At 37.0% G+C, this 22,879-nt stretch overlaps 1 protein-coding gene across 10 annotated transcripts in view; it reads left to right on the forward strand.

Moving 5' to 3' along the window:
• MICU1 (Mitochondrial calcium uptake 1) overlaps nucleotides 1–22,879 on the forward strand; it is a 68,435-nt gene that overhangs the window by 24,782 nt on the left and 20,774 nt on the right. For 5 of the 10 annotated variants that reach the window (XR_011225254.1, XR_011225253.1, XM_045752218.2 and 2 more), the window contains exons 6-7: nucleotides 6,078–6,115; nucleotides 13,684–13,743. Coding sequence is in view for 8 of the 10 variants with exons in the window: in XM_045752218.2 (XP_045608174.1) it covers nucleotides 6,078–6,115; nucleotides 13,684–13,743 (98 nt within the window). In the remaining 2 variants the exon portion in view is untranslated. Of the gene's footprint in view, nucleotides 1–6,077; nucleotides 6,116–13,683; nucleotides 13,744–19,557; nucleotides 19,570–22,879 lie in introns of all 10 variants that reach the window. The other 5 variants (XM_069315872.1, XM_045752223.2, XM_045752221.2 and 2 more) reach the window with 2 other exon arrangements.

Consider the following 22,879-nt stretch of genomic DNA (forward strand, 5'->3'; position numbering starts at 1 on the left):
GACTTACTTTTCTTACGTCTTTCTCCCCTCGTACTTGACATCCTGAATGATATCTTGGGAACTCTTACATATTCTGTAGTATAATGCTACATAACCATCCTGCCTTTACATTTTTTTTTATGATAACTTCACAATTATTTGAAATAGCTCAGAAGTAGACTCTTCAGAAAGGACATATTGAGATGTTCATGTCTACAGAAGGACGTAATATGGTAGGTTCCACTTAAAGAGTACTGTAGTGTGAACCACTGGGCATTGCAAATCAGAAGTTTTTGTTTTATTCAAGGTAATATTTGGCCCATTTTTCCAAAACAGTGTACTGCAGGTATTTTTGTTTGAACTCGGGCCAATTGGTCACAGCCGTTTTTATCCTGGACTGAACACTTGCCAATAAGAGGAAGTAATCATAATTACCGAAACATTTTCGAGTGCTTTATGCACTCGCCTTCTCTATATATATATATTTCATATATATACTGTACTTAGAGAGAGAGAGGGTGTTTATAATAACATTGTTACTAAAATATTCTGTGAAAATGAATTGAGTTTTTTAGGTATTCATAAATTATTTGGGTTTTAAAAATCAGTTACTAGAATACTGAATTTGTACAGATTGTATTTTCAAAGCAAAATGTATGTATAATATATCTTTGATGGTGGTTTAGAGTTTGTGTAGACTGCCTGCCTTTGGCATATAACAACGGTCTTTGATTTAGTATGCTCCTTCTGCTCCTTTCAGTAATGCAAGCATGAGCTTTAATTTATTACTAATATCCATCGTCATGTATAGGCGTATCTACTAGGGGCATAGATCAAATTTTGGAAATACAGTATATCAAGATGACTAGGGACAAAATTAACCCTTTTACGTTTTGTTGTGTTCAATTTGTTTTTGTTCTTTTAGCTGAAGAGTTGTCTTTATGATGTTTATGAAGGCATTTTCAAAAATCAATAAAAGCCAAGTAAAATCACAAGAGAGTGAATTAAAGTTAGCAGACATGACATTGAAAATGACGACTACAGTTGTCATCAGAACGTTCTGGCATTTTGAGCAAATGATGACTAGTCATTACAAAAACATTAAAGGGTTAATAGTGATAACTTTTTGAGTACTGTACATCCTTGAGGCAGTAGTGTGACAGTACTGAAGCCATGTGATGCTGTTTAATGTGATGTCTCGAGGCTATGTGATGCTATGAAGTGTGGCATTGCCAAGGCTACGTGATGCTATGAAGTGTGCCATTACCAAGGCTACGTGATACTATGTGACATCATAGTGCTGAGGATACGTGATGCTATGTAGTGTTAGGGTGTTAAGGCTGTATGATATGTAGAGTGATGGTACTAAGGTTGTATGATGCTATGTTGTGTGATAATGTTGAGGCTGTGATGCTGTGAAGTGTTGACAGTGCTGAGACTAAATGACACTGTGTTGTGTGATGGTGCTGAGGCTATATGATGCTATGTAGGCTAGTATATATTGGATAAATGAGTGGGGTATCTTTTCGAGTACTTACCATTTTTAAGTACAGTATGTACTTACCTTATCCAATATCTATAGTTTTGTTCTTCTATTTCCTCTTGACTGATGCCTCCCAACACAATGATAGTGGGAAAGGGGGTTATAATGAAGATAACTAAGCAGCAGAAAAAGATTTCATGTATTTTGCATAGGATAATGTATATATTACTAATTGATACAATAGATATGACATAATTTCATGTTTGATTTGTAATGCATCTGTCTGTATATCTGCAAATCTGCTCATCTTCTAAGGCCTCTGCCCATGAAAGTGTGGAAAAAATGAAACGTTATAGTTGTATTCAAAAGTGTGGAAAATAAAAAAGTAAACGAGTCTGTCCTTATTATGGTCTGGGCAATAGACAACATTCCCTCCGGCATTAGTCAGCATCACATTGTGATGGGAGTCAGGGACCAAACAAAAAAATACTGGCTTAATAAGGCTTAATAAATTCCCCTCAAAAATCACTTTCTGTAGATTATCCTATACTGAACAGGATATGCAGTTCTTTGGAGGCACAGAATTGACATTTGTGTTGAATTGTTAGGAGGAACAGTTTACATCATTCATTGGAATTTCAATTATTTTTTTATGGGGACTTGATAACGTATTAATTTCAAGTAGCCGGTCGGCCGAGCGGACAGCACGCTGGACTTGTGATCCTGTGGTCCCGGGTTCGATCCCGGGCGCCGGCGAGAAACAATGGGCAGAGTTTCTTTCACCCTATGCCCTTGTTACCTAGCAGTAAAATAGGTACCTGGGTGTTAGTCAGCTGTCACGGGCTGCTTCCTGGGGGTGGAGGCCTGGTCGAGGACCGGGCCGCGGGGACACTAAAAGCCCCGAAATCATCTCAAGATAACCTCAAGATCTCAAGAAGAAGTACTATATCTCAAAAGTTAACAAATCTTCTTTTGCCTTTGTTTCTATTACTGTACAGAGGAGCCTCAATTAGCAAATTTAATCCGTTCCGGCACTGAGCTCGTCATTTGAAATGCTCGTCTTGCGAAACTAATTTCCCCATTTAAAATAATAGAAATAAAATTAATCCGTTCCACCACCGAAAAACATCAATATGATGATCAATTTTTTTTTCATATTAACTGGAGCAGCCTACCTGACATACACTGAACGAACATTTTGACTTTGATTTTTTTTAGGAAAAAAAAAAAATGCTTTGCAACATTACAGCAGTCACCCCTTTACATCCCAGCTTCATTAGCATCTTTTAAACAAAATTTCATTGATTTGCATCATTGGAGGCATCCAAGAATTTGCGAGAACCAGCAGGAACACTAGGAAGCACCACGTGGTTTTCTCGTCAATCGAAACAAATTTTCTGTGAGTGGCTCGCTTGTTATCTGAAATGCTCGTAGATGGAGCTGCTCATCACACGAGGTTCCTTTGTACATAAAAGTAGGAGGCACCTGGCTCAACTGAAACCACTGACTACATATCTATATGCTGTATGTCTGAGTACTGTATCCCAAATCTTTATCTGTAGCTCTTTATCTCTGTTTGTGTCTGAGTATCTATGGGCTTCTCTGTCTGTCTGTCTGTCTCTCCAATGTGTGCAAAGAGTAATGTGTATGGGATAATAATAGATTGAAGACAAGTGCCTAAACTGTTGGCATCTTTGGTCTTGGTACCTGTAACATTAAAATTATTCCTATATTTTAGAGATTTCTATAATTATCCTGAACAAGTTACCATGTGAATAAGGATCTGTGTATATGATTAAAGGAATAAACTATTACAGTTTAGCTGACGATTCAATATTTTAGTTCATGTTAGTGGCATATGAATATATTAGTTTGCATCATGGTCAACAAAACACTGCTGTGATTGTGCTTGCAGGACTGAAAGTTTACGTACATAAATCGTTACTCCATCTAAATATAATTGTTAGCATGATACCAGCTTAAAGTATGGCATTTTTAATATTTTAATCGTCTAAAACATTAACAAACCTCCCTTGTACATGTTTTGTGTGTAAAAAAAAAAATTACTGAACATTTTGTGGATAGAATCAGCTTGGATACACAGAGTACTGTTAAAGTGCCATGCACTGTATCCGGAAAGACGAATAATGGATTTCTTATGTCTATCCATAAATAATTACTGTCACTATTATTTTGTTAATACTTTTCAATATTTTTTTCTTTTTACTGTATTGGTATAATGTTTTAGCTTTTGAAAACATTTCATGGTGTGTGGTTAGCCTTGTGATCATGTAGTGATATGATGATATTTGTGTGGTGGTTAATTTCATGTAAATATTTTTCCTCATATTGCATCATAATTTAAGAAAAAATAAGGCACTAAATCCCATTTGCCAATCTTTGTACTTTATGAAAATTACAGGAAAAAAAATTGCTTTATTTTATTCATGGGTTTGGTGAGCATGAATAAGTGTGCAGTACACTGTAGCCACAAGGGTTCTCTGTTGTGCCGGGCCTCGCCGGCTCTGACAATAAAACGAATCTATTTGCAGTAACTCGGAATTATTATATCTTCTCCCCATTTTCATAAGTTCATTCGGAGACACTGGGTCTTGAGACTGTGGCAAAGTGATGTAGCAACAGGGGATGTGTTATCTCTATAGAAGTTTTGTTGGTACTGAAGGTTTAAATAATTGTTCATAACTTTTCCACTCTTATCTTCAAAGAGCTCTGGTAGTGTGAGCCTTAACGTTATATCTGCTGAAATTCTCTGCTTAATATCCTAGGATGTCAGCCACACACACCTCATACCATGTATGAAATGTCCAGAATGTGAACTGCAGTGGTAGGGTTAATACTGCAACCCGTTCTCGCAAATTCGTAAAGTCAATATTGACTTATTAACTACGTGCATAGGTGATATACTAAACATAATAGATACCCTTAAAAAGATTCATAGAAAACACCGACCTTACCTAACCTTGTTAGTATCTTAAGATAAGCATCTTATTGCTTCGTAATTACAATTATTACTTAACCTATACCTATAATAGGTTAAGTAACAATTGTAATTACGAAGCTATAAGATGCTTATCTTAAGATACTAACAAGGTTAGGTAAGGTCGGTGTTTTCTATGAAGCTTTTTAAGGGTATCTATTATGTTTAGTATGTCACCTATGCACTTATTTAATACGTCAATATTGACTTTACGAATTTGCGAGAACGGGTTGAATACTGTAACTCTCAACATTTAGTGTTTGGCTGTGGCTTATACCTCATAATTCAATCCAATATTTAAAATGTTAAAACAAAGCCTATTATATATTTTTATTCTGTATTGAAGTATTTTAGCAAAATTATGTGCATTTTTGTGTGTAACTTAACCTAACCAAATCTTATTTAACTTCTTATGACTTTACCTTAACAAATTAAATTTAACATCCTGATCTAACCCAATATAACATAATACAGTATTGCTATACAGGGCTTAATAAATATAATAATAATAATTATTGATAAAAAGTATTTCAGAATGTTTGAGTGTAATCTTTACATAGGTACAGTATTTATATTTTTTATAAAGCCACTTTGTCAATTTCTATGAATAGTTTCCATTTGCATTATATTCATTGATATATACTTTATATTGGTAAGAGTACTGGTCATTCGTCAGTAAATATAGCTTTAATTATTCTGTATGTTTTAGTCAAATTAATTGTGTAACAATTAATTTAACTGTTACATAATTTAGTTATTATACAATTAATTTGTTATACAATTAATTTAATTGTTATACAATTAATTTAATTGTTTCACAATTAATTTAAATGTTATACAATTAATTTATATATAGATACAGGTCATTGAAAAATTGTGAAGTTAGGTAAGGGGTCCCTTAAGATATGGTTTCAATGCCAGGGTTTAACCATTGTAAATTTTGTGTGATTCCAATATTTTGGTAGTAAAAATCATGCAAGCATTTATAATGTTGTGACTGCTGTGTGTATATATATATATAATTAAAATGATCTTTTAAAATAATTCATTGTTGTAAGAATTTTTCAAGAAACTGGATATTGTCAGAATTACAGGACTAGTATATCTTTACATGAGGTATGTTCATGGGGTATTAATTTGTTAATGCTTCACTCATATTAGTATTTCTTTGAAGAGTCGGTGCAAAAAAAAAAAAAAAGATGCAGCAATAAAGAGGTGTTGCATGGCTATTTTGCTTGGTGCATGCATAAATGGTACTCTTGCTTTTGTTTGTCTGTGGTGAATGTGTATGTTGTGTTTCCTTCATTTGCTTTCATTGTGATGTATATTACTTGACGTACTTTCTTTCATAATGAAAAACTTGGCTTGAATGCTTTGTCTTTCTTGTTTTTGCAAATTAATTACTTGTAAATGTCAGTGCAAAGTAGAATTCACATTTAAATTATAAAATTCCTTTGATTAACACTTCAGTGACAAGTCATTTAAATATTTTAAGATCCACAAAATATATCTTAAGTTCTGTACAGATTAAATTGAGTAACTTAATTATGAGATGTTTGTTTTGTATGATGATTTTGTTTCAATACAGTACTAATGTATATTTAACTGATTTTTCAGGATTAGGTCTTGACCAGTTCAAGAAGTATGATCCAAAGGTAAGTTGTTTTGTTTTTAAATATGGTGAAGTAAGTTTGTATATTTAATGAAGCTTTGGAATTCTGGTGGAGAATTCCTTGTTTTGTTAACAATAACAAGTACAGTTTTATTATTATTCCATCATTTTGCTTAAAATTTGTTTAGTCATATCCTAATAAAGCTAATTATTTACTGCTTTAACTTCATTGTTGTTTTGAAATATTTCTCTGAAAGTATTTCAGTGACATGTCCGACTTTACTAAGGGTGGTTATTCAAAATTCTTGAGTTTGTTCAAATATGAGCGCAGTATAGTGTGTGTATTTGTGTAATTGCCTAAGTGTAGTTACAGGATGAGAAGTATGCTTGTGGTGTCCCATCTTCCCACTACTCTTTGTCATAAGACACTATGAAACTACTGACAGTTTTGACCCCCTTCTCACTTGTTCTATCCACCTACCCCACGGTTTGCAAGAGAGAACTTCCTTATATTTTTTCAGCACCTTTGTTTCTTAAGCTTTAATCTGTGACCACCCATTCTTGAAATTGCAGATTTAAAACATTTCTCTTTGTCAATTTTGTCAATTCTTGTTACTATATTGTACATAGTGATCATATCACCTCTTTTTCCTTCTCTTCTAGCCTTGGCATATTTAACACCTCTAGCCTCTTCTCATAGTTCTTCTTTACAGGTTTGGAAGCCATTTAATAGCATGTCTTTGCACCTTTTCCAGTTTATTGGTGTGCTTCTTGAGTTATGGGCACCATACAACTGCTGCATATTCCAGTCTTGGTCTCACAAATGTTGTGAACAATTTCTTTAATATTCACAATCCATTTATTTAAAAGTGATTGTGGAGTTGGAAAGCATAGCATAGGCTCCTCGCACAATGTCCTTTGTGTGGTTCTCTGATGACAATTTGCTATCCAGAATCACTACAGATAACTTTATCTCTCTGAGTTCTTTAATGCCTGTTTATATCATTTGTAGGTTGTGGGTGGCTTATTTTCTCCTGTTCCACATTTCATAATATGGCATTTATTCGCCTTGAATTCCATCTGCAAAGTGTTGCTCCATGCACATTGAAGGTAATGGCAATCGTGTAAGTCTCTTATCTTCCCTAGTAGCTTAGCATCATCAGAAAACATGTTCATATATAGGAATTCTGTCTGGTTGATCATTTATATAAACAATTACTGATGCTAGAAATGAACCTTGTGGTATGCCACTACAGTAATAACATTACCCCAATCTGATACATTGGCTCTCATTACTGCCCTCATTTTCTGTCAGAAAATTGTTCAACCATATCAAAAGTCTTTCTTTCATCCCACCAGCATGTACTAGCTTCCAGTACAACCTCTTGTGTGGGATTCTTTCAAAATCTTTTATTGGATCCATTTAAATGCAGCCAACCGAACCATCTCTTTCTTGTAAGATCTCTATGGTTCTATCATAAAAACTAAGTACAGTAGATTTGTTACACTGGATCTCCCTATCCCAAAGCCATACTGTGTTACTTTGTTATTTCTTTCCAGGTATTTTACCCATTTGGTTCTAATTGGGTTTTTTTTCTGGTGATTTGAATACCACTCTGTCAGTAATATAGGTGTATAATTTAGGGGGGTCTTCTTTGCTACCATTTTTGTAGATTGGAACCATGTTTGCCATTTTCCATATATCTGCTAGAATTCATGTATGTAGAGATGCCTGAGAAATGAATTGAAGTGGAATACTCGGCTCGGGTGTGCATTCCCTCGGAACCCAAGGTGAAACTCCATCTGGGCCAACTGCTTTGTTTCTTTCTGACACACTTCTGTATGCTCAATATTGTTCTCTGAAAATGGCATTGTGTTTGGTTCTCTGAAAACCTCATTTTGCATAAACACACTTTGGAACTGTTCATTTAGTTTTTGCATACCCGGTTGGTATTTCCTTTTCATTCTTTGTAAAGCTATTCTGAATTTTTATCCCTTGGATTTTATTCTTTATGTGTAATTTGCTTTTAAGGAGCTTATAGAAAAGGTTTGGTTCTATTTACATTTGTTTATCCCTTTTCTCAAAGTTTCTTTTTCCCCTATTCTCACTGTGAGGTTATTTCTTGCTTGTTTGTATTTATGGTATGTTTGAGGGTTGAGTCTCTTCCTATATTGACTCTGTTGTTTGTCTTTTGTTCTCTGATCCTCTCACAATTTCTGCTGAACCAGTTCTGCTTTTTAATTTTGCATCTCTGTATTGTATAAGTTTTGTTGTGTCTTCATCACATCATCTCTCAAAATGTGGCATAAATCTGATGCATTTTCCCTGCGTAACCACATCTTTCCACTCAAATTCATGAAAGACCTTTTGTAAGTTATTCATAGTCTGTCTGGAAATAGTTTTTTAACTGTTTATTTTTTTCCATTCTCCTCTAGATTATAATGCATAGCATAAATAATTTCCAAAATGACATCGTTGCTCTTGCACAAGGGAGGAAGTTACTGACTGTCAAGTATCTCTTCCTCTTTCCTGGTGAATACCAAATCCAGCATTCATGGAGCATCCCCTTCCCTCATTCTTATATTCTGTTTAACATGTTGATACATGGAAATCTCCAGGATGACGTTTATAAAATGACCAGTCCAATGTGTGTATGTGTGTGTGGCTGGCTGTCTTGATATAAATATGAATAAATAAATAATGACTACCAAATAGCTAAAGTTGCTTAACATGCTGAATTTTCTTAAATTGAATGAATATGATATACAATATTCAAACCAAAATTTACTTAGCATCCTGACCTAACCTAAATACAGGTACTACCTATTATTCCTTAATTTGCCTCTTGTAGGAAAAAATGTGACTAATTAATTTGGTATTTAATGTAACTATCAAATTATATTAAATATATTAAGTGCAGGCAAATAAGAAAATGGGCAAAAGCAGCCCTTGCCCTGTAAGCCTAGCACTTAAGTGCAGGTCTGGCTATTAGGTATATCATATATTTATGTGTATGTATGTAGTATATTTATATACAGTATGTTTGTATGTGTATAATATATATACACATCTGTATACATAATATATATATATATATATAGAATATACTGTAATTTGTTTAAGGGTTTGTTTTAAGGCCAATTTAATGAGTAGTGTATTTCAGCAGGAGTAGAGCAGCATAAGGTTAGATGTAGACTTGATAAGATCTAAATATAATTCTCCTGAAATAATAAACCCCATTGTACATTATACCTGCTTAAGAATTAAGTATAAGCTTATGAACACTTTTATAATACCAGTACTTTGCTCTATATATATAGGAGAAACTGTCATATTATACTGTATACACCATTTCCCACCGTTTGGTAGGCAAAGCCATGAATTAAATTGGACTTTGAGTTTTGACTTTAATTTTCTAAAGTTTTAAATGCAGAACTATGAATCGTTGTGAAAGTTTTACTTAAGTATCTACATTAGCAGTACAATACTCGGGCCACGAGTGTGACAGGCTAACCCGTGCTGTCACTGCAAGACGCCGGTATGTGGCACGTTCAAACTTTCATGTGCATGCCGGTCTTCTTACTTTAGCTCTGTGGCTTTACTGAACACCTGTTAACATATTTTCTCAGTTGGCCCACATACAGACACTCTTCGGGTCAGTGTATTGTGTATTCATTGCTCTTCTATACAGTAATATTTACTTCCTTATGTATAGAACCTAGTATTACTAGGTTAGAGGGATAATACTAACCTAGTTATGTATACTAACTAGGTTAATACTAACCTAATATTACTGTATAGAAGTTTATTTATTTACTTCTATACAGTAATGTAATGTTTCTCAATGTAATATTTGATTTTCTCTCATAACACACTGTATAATACCTACATACAGAGAAACTTACTAGCCAGCTATGCTCCACACCATCAAGTGAAGATCATAATAGATGCATCTCTTATTTCAGTTCTTACCAACTCAATAACGACCTCTGATTTATTTATATTTTTTATTGTATCTCCAATTTGCCCATTTCTTAGCATTCATTCTGGTACTTCTACATCATTCCATATTTTTATTAAAATTTAGATGCACAGTAGTTAGTACTCAAACAAATTATTTGAGCATCTTGCTGTGCCTGTTCAGTTTAGCACTAAGCATATATCTTCCCAAAAAGACAGTTATCTGCCTTTATTTTTGTATAACCCGCAAAATCTGGACTGACTCGTTACAGACTAGTTCTAAATTAGGAACAATTCTAGATTTCAATGTGAATTCTTTGCGGTTATTAATCCCTACTTATTTGAGAGTTTTATGTTAGCAACTGATAGAACAGATCTCTGCATATATCTAGACAAATATAATAAATGATTGTATAAAATATAATAATACAAATATGTTAGCTAGTTTTTACTTAATGAAGATTATTATTACTGTACTGTATCCAATCACCCAAGCGACATTCCGAGCAACCGACCGACATAACTACCGACATCCTGGCCGACATCCCGACCGACTAGGACTATGCCGAGTTCTAGTTTTCTGTTACTGTACCTAAATTTTTTTTCTCAATCTGAATTGCTTATGGAATTATAAAGCCTTTCCATTAGCAAAGTCTTTATGCTATTTGGAGGTTTCCATTGGACGGGGGTCTGGATTTTGGAGGTTAAATTGGTAAACACTACTGTACCTAAATTGTGATGGTTACTCTAAATACACACTTTAGATATCTTCAAAACTTTTTCTGTTTTTTCATTCATTTATATCACACAAAACTAAAAACAGTATCTCTTATAAACTACTTACCAGTGTGTAATTCTGAAAGCTTCCTTCAATCTTTTAATTTCCGTATTACAGTACTGAGTGAGGACTTTTTTGTGTGTGTGTCTTTTTATTATGTATTTTCTGCTTAGTAACATTATGTCTATCCCATTAATTTATAATCATATGGCTTTGATGCTTGTGGAAGAATACAGATCAAGTTACATTTGGGGAGGGGGGGAGGGATGGTTAGAGATTCAGGTTAGAATTCATGTAAATATAAAATAGTCTCGGCTAAATTTTGAAAGAGTGTTTGACCTGAAACTTAGTACTGTAATAAGGTTTCTTTATAAGGAGACAGTTGAGATTGTATAGGGGACTGTGTTTTAAAGTAGTCAAAATATTTGTCGTTATAAACCATTTATATCTGCTCATTAATTTAAATGTTATGTCCATTGACATAAATTAGTATTAAAAGTTTCTAATCAAGTTCAAGCATGTTTATTGAGACAAGAAAAAATACATCTCAAAGGGACAGAGTAGCTTAGGCTATTTCTACCCCCAAGTTTCTAATACAGTAATGAAAGATTAGTAAGACTGTGTTTTGAGTTAATAAAGCAAAGGTTATGATCACAGTTTCTGGATGCAATTTTGTGCTTGTATTCTGTTTAAGAATTGTATTTCTACCAGTTGCAGTGACTTGGAACGTGACTGTTCAATATTCTTGATTTTCCATATATTTTTATATAAATAATTATAGGAAAATATAGATTAGATTTTGAGAATAATAATCACTAACACTGGACAAGTTGTTCCTTGATTTCTTGAAGGTTCTAGAGTTGTCCACATGTGCTCCATAACTAGCTTTCTTTAAGAGTTCTGTTAAAATGTTCGGCAGCTACTTCACAAAAATGTGTATCAAATTAGAATTTATGATACAAAGTTCTACAAAGTAATTACATAGAGACTGAAGAAATAGAACACAAGTTAAAGTGTTTATGCCAAACTGAAGAAGTGAAAATGGTGAAAGAAGTGAAAGCAATACAATATATAGGAAAAATACATAACACTTTTTCATATCTGCAAAATTAAAAATGGCAATTAATATTGAACCTGTACTTACAAGAGAATGATCATGCACAGAGTATGACAGTTTAGCAAAATCCTTGAAGAATATGGAGCTATGTGTAGCACCCCAGTGAACCACATGAAAGTTGAAGATCTGGACAGCTTCTTTGCGAATGATATCCACAACTCTGACAACATAACTGATATTAACACAAACACTGGAGACAATTATATTGGAGTTGACAACATTACCCATGAACTTGGCCCTTAGTCTTGAATCCTGGAACTCCATACAGGTACAGTAATTATAAAGAAATGCAAAGTACATACCAGTGAGGTGAGGGATGAAAATTCAGTTTACTAACAGATTGCAAATAGTTGCATTAAATTAAATAAAAGCAAGTAGGTGCACACTGAATCCATTGTACTCTAAGGCACTGTCTTTGCACTACTGCTATTTCTTATCCTTATTAGAAATAGAAAAATATACAAATCACTTCCTTAGCAGATAGTACCAAGTTCAGCATGAAAATACTTCGGTAGATAACAATAAAAAACTACGAAACAGTTATAACATCTTCCTCTGAGCAATAGACGATTTGATAATTCAGTTTCATCGATTTGATTTGATGATTTGATTTTCAGTTTCAAATCATAACATGATTTGAAACTGAAAATTTTCAGCTACAATATTTATATATGCAAACAATTAAGAGAGTAAACAGAATGCATTTAAAGGATAATATTATCAGACAATCTAATATTTAGTGAGCATAACTAAGTAAGCAGACAATCTGCCAAGAAAATGATTAGAATGGATTAGAAGAACCATCAAATCAAGGAATGCCTCAATAATGTTTGTTTTCAGATCACATGTGCTTTTCCACCTTGAGTATTTATGGTACTCACTTTCCCTCTTAAAGCAGGAGAGATTTGTAAAATGGAAGGAATATAAGGAACATATATTGCATAAATAGAATAAAGCACCTAAATTATGGGGGCTATTTCAAAGCACACAGTGTACTCTCTGTATGGAAGACAAGAGTGATTATCACATGATAATATAGTATATACATGGATGATACTGGAAGGCCAAATCCATATATGCACAAGAAGAAAACAATTTACTGGAGAGAATGATATAATGTGATAAGAAATGCAGGACAAACCCAGTAAAAGAGTAGAGGCACCAAACCTTGCGTATGGTGCCATAGACACAGTGAACACTGTACAAGCATCAGAGGCCCACTGCTCTGCAACCTTCTGTCACCACATTGGCTGAATAGAAAAGGTTTTCAGGAAGCATTTGATTAAGTTCTTGCAGGAAGTACCAAATCATTTCGGTTATAATAGTTATCTGGGCATGCGGGGCAAGCCAAGCAACAGCTTTTTCAGATAAAGTTATCACAAGACACTTGTGGGAGTGGAACTCTCAAAACTGACTACAGGTAAACCCATTGTTTAAGCAAACATGTAAATTTCTTTCTGTATTTTTTATAAAGTAAAAAATCCAGCTGGTTTAATACCTGGGAAGTGAATATTGTTAAGCATTTTTGATGTGTTCTAGATGTAATTTTATTGTTTATTATTTTAATATTTGTTGCATTGTTTACTCTAGTATGAATTTGCATGAAGCAATATTAAATGTGTTTATAACTTGTAGTTTACAATACTGTATACATTTCTTAATACATTTATAATAGTCGTGGATGTCCTTAAACAATGCATGCTTATCTATGGAGGTACTAAACAGGTACTGTAATATACAAGAGATATTTTACAGAGAGTGAAGTCTCCAGAAGTGGATGATATATCAAGAGAGATCTTGGAGGAGGAAGAAATGGTAAGTGCTCTTGTGTGTTATTTATGAGACCGTGGAAGCAAGGATGAAAGAACCAAATGAATGTAATACAGTACAATAAAAGAAAAGCATGTGGCAAATGGAGAATACAATTGGTAAATTTTCAAGGATTATTTGAAGTGTAACATATACTCATCAGTATGAGGTTTAAATTTATTATTAACAAATCCTACTTAGCTGTACTAGAAAGTGTAAAAGATTGTGTACACCATGAATAAAGATAAGTAAAATTTAAATGTGAAATTAATTTGCGGCACAACAAATGCTGGTGTTTTATCAGTAAAACAAACATGGATTATATATTGACCATGATCGTGTTTAAATATGAAAATATTGCAGTCATGTTTATTTGTTTTGCTTTAATTTCACTGGTATTTACTCTAATGTGAATGCAGAAAGGGTCGAATGAAAATAGAATCACTTATGGAAGATGTTTGAGTCATGGGATGTTACTTCATTTATTTGATGTAAATTTAGTAAATGATACTACACTCAAAACAGCTGATTAAGGTACTCTACTTAAAGTAAATTTTAACTTGTGTACGATTAATATATTGAACTGACATATCGATAATCATTATCTTGAGCTCTTTAAAAACTGCTTCAAGATAAATAAAATACATATTTCTGTGGGGAGCCCCTATAGCTCCCTGGAGCTATCGGGCTAATATACGATACATTGGACCAGGGCTTTAGTCAATGGAATTCTGCCTACCGGGAACCACGAGCCAGAACCTGGCCCCCCCCCCCCCTCTGAGAGGCTCAGGGAGCAGTGGCCCTGGAAAATCTTGTGGTTGGGGGTTTACTTTAACTGCTATCAACATGAGTTAGGCACCCAGAAAGGTAGATGTAACAATACAGACCCCACAAGGTAAGAAAAATGCAAACAAAAGCCAAACAGAGAGGTAGAACTCCCTCCATTCCCAAGGAAACAAGCAAACATCACACCACACCAACGCGTCGCTTGTCCGTGCAGCCTTTTCCCCCTTCCCATCTCCCGTAAAGGTATTCTTTATTCCGACTTTTACCCAGTTATTCATTCCTCCATCCTTACCCGTTGGCGGGATTGTTGGTCTTCTGTTACTGGTAACAAACTGCGTACTCTTAAGAGTAGTGTGTCCTCATGGCCGTCCTTCTACCACTGTAACCGGCGATGGGAAACAGCTCTGGCGAGGTTGCGTATTGGCCTCACGGTCATTTAATGGAGCACCGCCCTGCTCCTTATTGTCCAAATTGCATTGTCCCTCTTACGGTCATGCATATCGCATATCCTTGTTGAATGTCCTGACTTCCGGGAGTCTTGTTTTGCGATCATCCCTCGATAATTCTTGGTGAATCGGATACTTTTGATATCGTTCGCCTTATGCGTTTCTGTTCTCGTATTGGCATCCTTGGTGATATTTAGCGCCCTCTGTTTATTCTGCACATTTGATAGTGCTACACAGCTTTTCCGGTTTGGTGCCTTTTTTTTTATAATTACTTACTTACTTTCCCCCCTTCCCAGACCCACCGTGCCTACTACCCAACCTCAGTTCATTGGCTAAAGCAATCCAGGGTGGACGTCATCTTTGGCTTCGGTGTCGAAGCAGAGTTTACCTATGTGGTGTCTTCTGTGGTGTCGGTGTGTGTGGTGGCCAGGTGTCCTCAAGAGTACCGGGGCTGCATGTGCTTAGGGGCATTCTTCCCCAAGTGCCCTGTGAGTACTACCCTTGTGTGTTAGGGGTTTCTTCCCTGGTGCGTTCGGGAACCAATTCCGTAGGGGTGTTTGCTGCTTGGCACTTACTCTGCCCTTGGAGCTAGCTGAGGTTTCGTGACCCATGTTTGGCCTTGGGTAGGGATTGGTATCGTGCCAGTTGGGGCATCAAGGTGTTGTGCAACCTGCCCACCTTTGCGTCGGCCAGTTCCTGTTTCCTCTGGGGACGTTGTACTTTTGCAGGGTTTTTGTTTTCCTTGCCTGGTGTGGCTATAGTTCCACTTATATGTTTGGCCCTCTGCTAGGTCCCCATGCTTCTATCCTTCACAGGGGTTTCAGAATTTTGATCCCCCCCCCCCTCCACCCTTGTTAACTTTGGGTCTTAACCAGTTAGCAACACCTTACCGGGCTTCCTGTAACAGTAAGCCTACGGGCCCTGGAAAACCCTGTCGGGGCTCGGTGGACCTATGGATGCATCTTCCAAGTTCCAGCTCATCTTATGCAAGTTTGCAGGTTGCTGTGTGCCCTTGTCTCAGGGTGATAGTCACTGTTTTTGCCTCTGTCATGCTGCCTGTAGGGTCACCGACAACCTTTGACCCGGAGTCTTGCGAGTTGTGGTCTCTGCATGTTCTCCAGTTACCCATTCTGATTACATGTATATTGATAAGCGGGTACAGGCAGCAGTCGTGTTGCATTCTAGGTTAGGTTGCTGCAACACACTAGGTTGGGTACCAACTCGTATGCCCTGAGGCTGCCCCATTTTGGTTAGGAGTTGTTCGCCCTTCGCCATTCCCCCCCCCTCCCCCTCCTGTTCCCTACTCCAGAACGTCAGGGCGGGGTTTAGTTTATGATACTCGGGCGGCTTCGGGGGCTGCCCCATTCGGGTTGGGGACAAGGGCATTCGAGCCAGCATATTCCCACATTTGCTGGCATGATTTCGGCTCTCTTGCATCAGCCGTGTCTCCTTTTGTCATTTTCTTTTCTGTAGGTCGCTTCTCCGCCAGGGTGATGCTGCAGTTTGTTTGTGCCCTGCTTTCTGGAGGAGTCTCCCAGGTTGTCTGCAGGGTTCTTCAGTCTAGCCAGCCTGAGGTCAATCTTTGTGCCCACGATGTTCAAATGTTTGTTGCCCTGGCTGCCGTCTTTGCTGATGTCTTGGGCTGTTATTCAGGCGAGGGGATTTTGGAGGTCGTGCAGGGTCCTGGCCGCCCGATTTTTTGTTCATATTCCTGGTCCTGGGCATTCATGTGTGACTTTGGGTCACAGGTTGCAGCCAGTTGTCTCGCTTTCGAGTTAAAGAGCATGTGACGACCACCTCCGGGGTGTGCCCCTCTTTTACTTATCCTTGGTTATGTAGCTCCAATGAGCCATAGGGGTTCCCCACAGAAAACCAGCGTTGAATGTAATGAAACGCCATTTTCTGGGTGAGCCCTGGAGGCTCCCTGGCACCCTCTCTCCCTCCCTCTGGTCGGCAGTTTCTTTCTGCTTTTGATGCTTAGCCTCCAAACTGAGGTTGGGTAGCCAGCACGGTGGTCCGGGGCTCCCTCCTCCCCCTACCCTGGGGGGAGCTGTGCAGACAAGCGATGCGATGGCGTAGTGTGATGTTTGCTCGTTTTCTTGAGAATTGAGAGAGTTCTACCTCTGTTTGGCTTTCGTTCGCATTTTTCTTACATGTGGGGTCTGTTTTGTTATGCCTATCTTACTGGGTGCTTAACCCAGGTCGATGGCACATAAGGTAAACCCCCAACCACAGGAAGGTTTTCCAGGGCCATTGCTCCCTGCACCTCTCTGAGGAAGCCAGGTTCTGGCTCGTGGTTCCCGGTAGGCAGAACTCCATTGACAAAAGCCCTCTTGAGGTTATCTTGAGATGATTTCAGGGCTTAGTGTCCCCGTGGCCCGGTCCTCGACCAGGCCTCCTTTTTGTTACACACCCCCAGGAAGCAGCCCGTAGCAGCTGTCTAACTCCCAGGTACCTATTTACTGCTAGGTAACAGGGGCATCAGGGTGAAAGAAACATTTTGCCCATTTGTTTCTGCCTCCACAGGGAATCGAACCCGGAACCTCAGGACTACGAATCCGAAACGCTGTCCACCCAGCTGTCAGGCGCCAATGTATCGCATATCAGCCCGATAGCTCCAGGGACCCTCTGGGGCTCACCCAGAGAATGGCGTTTCATTACATTCAATGCTGGTTTTTTGTGTTTCTATGCTATAGCCTCCTTGATGGCTCCCATTTGTGCGTTTAAGTACCTAAGTGTAGTTACAGGATGGAGAGCTACACTCGTGGTGTCCCATCTTTCCAGTACTCTGTCATATGATGCTTGGAAACAACTAACAGTTTTGGCCTCCACCACCTTCTCACTTAGCTTGATCCAACCATCTACCACTCTGGAAAAGAAAACTTTCTAATATTTGTTTGGCACCTTTGTTTCCTTAGCTTGAATCTGTGTTGTCTTGTTCGTTAATTTGCTAGTTTCAGGAATTCCTCTTTGTCAATTTGGTTGATTCCTGTTAGTATTTTGTAAGTGGTGATCATATCGTCTCTTTTTCTACTATCTACTATCTTCTATCTTTGGTCTGTTTAACACCTGTAGTCTCTCCTCGTAAGTCATTTGTCAGTTCCGGAAGCCATTTTGTAGTGTGCCATTGAACCTTTTCCAGTTTATTTATGTGCTTCTTGAGATTTGGGCACCATACAACTGCTGCATATACCAGTTTTGGTCTCACAAAAGTTGTGACTCACAAACAGTTTCTTTAGTATTTCACCATCCATATAATTAAAAGCAAGTCTGAAGTTGGAAAGCGACGCATGCGCTCCTCTCGCAATGTTCTTTGTGTTTTCCTCTGGCGACAGCTTACTATCCAAAACCACCCTTAGGTCTCGTTCTTTATTAGAGTTCTGTAATTCTTTTCTACATAATTTGTAAGTTGTGTATGGTCTATTTTCTCTGATTCCACATTCCATAACATGTAATTTATTCACATTGAATTCCATTTGCCACTTGACGCTCCAAGCACTTGTTTTATCTAGATCGATTTGAAAGGCATTACAATCATCTGCGTCTCCTATCTTCCTCAGTATCTTAGCATCATCTGCAAACATGCTCACATAATTCTGTATTCCTTCTGGTAGATGTGGGCGTGTGTGTATATTTTTGTAAATACAAGCTTTGTTCTGATAATTCTTTACTTGCCCAAAACACTAAGTGTGTTAGTGGCTGTGTGAGAATGTACCATATAATCAAGAGCTGTACTAACACAATCTATTGTGCCATGCTTGCATATATATAGTGGTTAGTGGCTGTGTGAGAATGTACCATATAATCAAGATCTGTACTAGCACACTCCATTGTGCCTTGCATATACTGTGTAATTACCTAAGTGTAGTTACAGGATGAGAGCTACGCTCGTGGTGTCCCGTTTTCCCAGCACTCTTTGTCATATAACGCTTTGAATATGTATGTGTGTGTGTGTGTTTCTTTATGTGCAATTATGTCTTAATCAGATTAGAAAAGTGTTGTACAGTATTTTTCTTCCACTCATATTGGTCCTTAGCTAATAAGAGTAAAGCATACAACTGTTTGCCACATCCATCTAAATACTAAAAGATGGAAACCTTTAGGTTTGGTTGTGTAATTGATATTTTAATGATAAACAGAGTGAAATCAAAGGGCACTACACAGTATGTCTTCTAAAACATTTGTTACTACAGTCTTCCCCCAGGTCACCAAAAACAGTAGGTTCTGCACTTGTTATTCTTGTTAAACATAATTATGTATATATCTGGTTTGTTTTCTGCCACACAGTAAATACTATAGGTGGGAAATATGTGTATACAGTATTTAGACATTGTACTTACCAAGTTGTAGAGATCCTGTTGCTCCACAGAACACAGACTGCACATGATTTATACGCAACTCTTCTAATCTATTTAATCATACTTCTAATCTACTTAACAATCTTTAATCTTGCTGAGGTCTAGAATCTCCTGCTTTCCTGCAGCTGACCAACATCTTATGTCTTAGTGCAGTTTAACCCTTATTTAGTTATCAGACTGGTCCAGCCAACTGCATCTTAATCTTCCAATCACACTTTTCTCTTTTCCAGTCGGCAGAAGAGGTACCTCCATTACTGCATGTTGTACCTTACTCCTGCAACCAGCTAACCATCTTTTATAGAGAAATAAAACAAAATGTTTAATTAATCACTGCAGTCCATGACAAATTCATGTGTGTGAATTTGCATGTTATCCTTTGTGATAATTAATTATTTTGGTTAGTACCCATTTGATAAACGATTAAATATAATTTTAAGTAAATAATTGTACAAATTTTTACACTAAGTATAATTATGCAATTAAATTTTGTATGATAAATACAGAACTAAACATGTGCTTACTGAACATAAGCTATATTTAACATTTGGTTTTTGGTTTTGTGTGTTCAGTAGCCGTTTGTCAGATTTCGCTAAAGTGATTATCAGAAGTGGTACTACAAACCTAACCAGTTTTCATTGAGTGAAGCCTTGTGTTGCCTGTGTTAATAAACATCAACAACATGTAGCTACTAATCTTCTATATACTGTGTATATATTTTGTGTGTGTATGTTGTGCATGTTAGACTGAGAGAAAGTAACTGTGAGTGAATGTATGTATTCACTAGATGCAGGGTCAAGCTTTAGCTTCTAAGCCCCTCTGTTCCATTTCTCAAATGGTAAATGCATCTCAAATGGTAAATGCAGTGATTCTCTTCCTGCATGTAACTTGTCATATTTGCCATTTACGCTTTGTATAGAGGTTGCATAATCAACGTTTGCCTTTAAATTAGTCTAGTCACTTATTATTCAAATGTATATCCTGACATCTGACTCATTTGGATCTTCAATTTACATTGATGTACCTGAACTCTCATTTCCCTATCTCCTATTATACTTTCCTCCTCTTAGTGCAACCTGACTCCCATTTCTCCATGTCCTAGTATCACTATTGCCAGTAGAGGTCCTATGAAACATAATCCACATCACCCAGGTCATTTTGCTCACGTATTTGTCGTGAATCCTATTATACACGTTATCACAGCTGCTATCCACCCCCCATTCCTGCTCCTCCCAACATGCCCCTCCATCTAAAACTATTGACAAGATCTCAAGCAACCTTGGGGCCACAAACCTTACATACCCTATACCACTTCTGCCTCCCCTTCTTCCAAAGAATAAGAAATCTACTGTCTCTGACCCTTCTATCACACCCATCTTTGTTGCTTTGCCTCGTCACATGAACATAATGGCATCCAGAATTCCTGGAATATGTAGTGATGCAAGAATATAATCCCCAAAAATTACAGATATTATAAATAAGAATTGTGGGATGTGTTTTAACTTTACAGTCTGCTAGGAATGCAGTAGACTCTGGGATGATTTAATGTGTGGCAGACCATGTACAGTACTGTTGTAATTCACTCGCACTTGAAGACTTAATATAAAAGTGCTTTCTAGTAATTACCTAAGTGTAGTTACAGAATGAGAGCTATGCTCATGGTGTCCTGTCTTCCCAGTACTCTTTGTTGTATAACACTTTGAAACTACTGACGATTTTGACTTTCACCACCTTCTCAATACGCTTGTTCCGACTGTCTACCACTCTGCAAAAGAAAGCTTTCTAATGTTTTTTCGGCACACATTAATGACCTTTGTTTCCTTAGCTTGAATCTGTGTCCTCTTGTTCGTGATATTGCTGGTTTAAGGAATTCCTCTTTGTCAGTTTGGTCGATTCCTGTTAGAATTTTGTATGTGGTGACCATATCACCTCTTTTCCTTCTATCTTCTACCTTTGACATGGTTAATGTCTGTAGTCTCTCCTCGTAACTCTTGTTTTTCATTTCCGGAAATCATTTTATTGCATGCCGCTTCACCTCCTGTTTGCTACGCTTTTACCACCAAACCTGTATTCTCCCATACTGTACAAGTCAAGGGCTGGACAGTATGTTGATGGCCTTGTATTCAAGGCTCCCGAAGGCTGTCTGGAGGTTTGCGTGTCCTGCAGATGTTATTTTACTAATATACACCTCCAGCATCTGATTTGGGGTTATGTTGACCCCAGGGTCTCTCTATTTTAGATGGAGAATTTATTCCCCCTTATTTCATATGGCTCACTGTAACTTACTCATGCTCTCATTTTTCATAATACTGTATTGTATAGTAATTCTCAGGGTAGATTTCCAGTAGGCATCTATCAGATCATCTACAAAGACTGGCTAGATCCTCAAGCATTCTCACAGTCTGCAAATGTAAATATAAATAAGTTTTTTTTCTGTCAAGTCATGCACATAAATTTGAAACAAGCTAGGTGTTAACACTGATCCTAGTTGTACCTTGCTTGTGACCTCTCGTCCCTCAATTAGAGCCTTTGCTTACTCTCCAGGAGATGCTCTTTAATCCATCCAAGTGCTATCTTCGTCTTTTAGCTGGGCTTTGTATATAACTGTGGAAGTACCACTGTCATCTTGTCCTCTATTGCTACAATACTTGAGATGTAGTTCTATGGATTAGCTACCTGTTTACACGAGTACAATATTTTCTTAAACATCTAATGCAATTTCAATAGCAATGCATCTCCTTCTACACCCCTGTTTTTTCTATCTATTCTGATCACTTGGTAGCCTCATTAGACTACATTTCTTATAATTCATGTAAGTTTTGTTTATGTAACTTAAATAATTTTGTCTCTTTACTGGTATAGTTACAGGATGAGCATTAAAATTGTAGCGTGACATCTTCCTTATAATCTTTTATTATATATTAAGTTTCGAAGCTGCCAATGGGGTTATCATACACTCCTCTCACTATGTCTATTCCATTCATTTATGAATCTGTTTTCAAAAGAGAATTTGTGTAAGTTTTTTCAACATCTTTGTTTTCATAGTTTGTATTTATGTACAGTACTCTTTTTCACAATGTTGTGGGTGTTTAAATGTCTTACCAATTTTGTAAATTCCCATATCATAATTTGATGTGGTGATTATAGTACCGTTTTCTGGGCTGCTCCCTCTGTAATTCCCCAGGTCTTGCAACACTGGCATCCCAGTCTTCCCCACAATACTCAGTACTAAGCTCCTATGACAGTGTCAGTCAAAACTGACAGAACCAAAACAGAAAACAGAACCAAAACTGACAAATGACTAATTCCCCCATATTCTCCCACCCTTAATCAGGTGACTGCCCAGGGTGTTTGTCTCTCCTTTGGGTAGATTCCTTTTGTGGTGACACTGTTTAGTCTGGCAGGTTTGCCTGTTGTCTCTTTTGACCAGGATAGTACAAAAAGTATCTGTTTTGCTTAGTTCCTCAATCATTTAGAGATGTTTAGTGTATTGTGATGCTGATCAGCTTTTTGGGCAGTTCATCTTAGTAGTGGGTTGATTTTTGGTTGCCAACC

This window comes from Procambarus clarkii, chromosome 82, assembly GCF_040958095.1.
Source record: "Procambarus clarkii isolate CNS0578487 chromosome 82, FALCON_Pclarkii_2.0, whole genome shotgun sequence".
Lineage (NCBI taxonomy): Eukaryota > Metazoa > Arthropoda > Malacostraca > Decapoda > Cambaridae > Procambarus > Procambarus clarkii.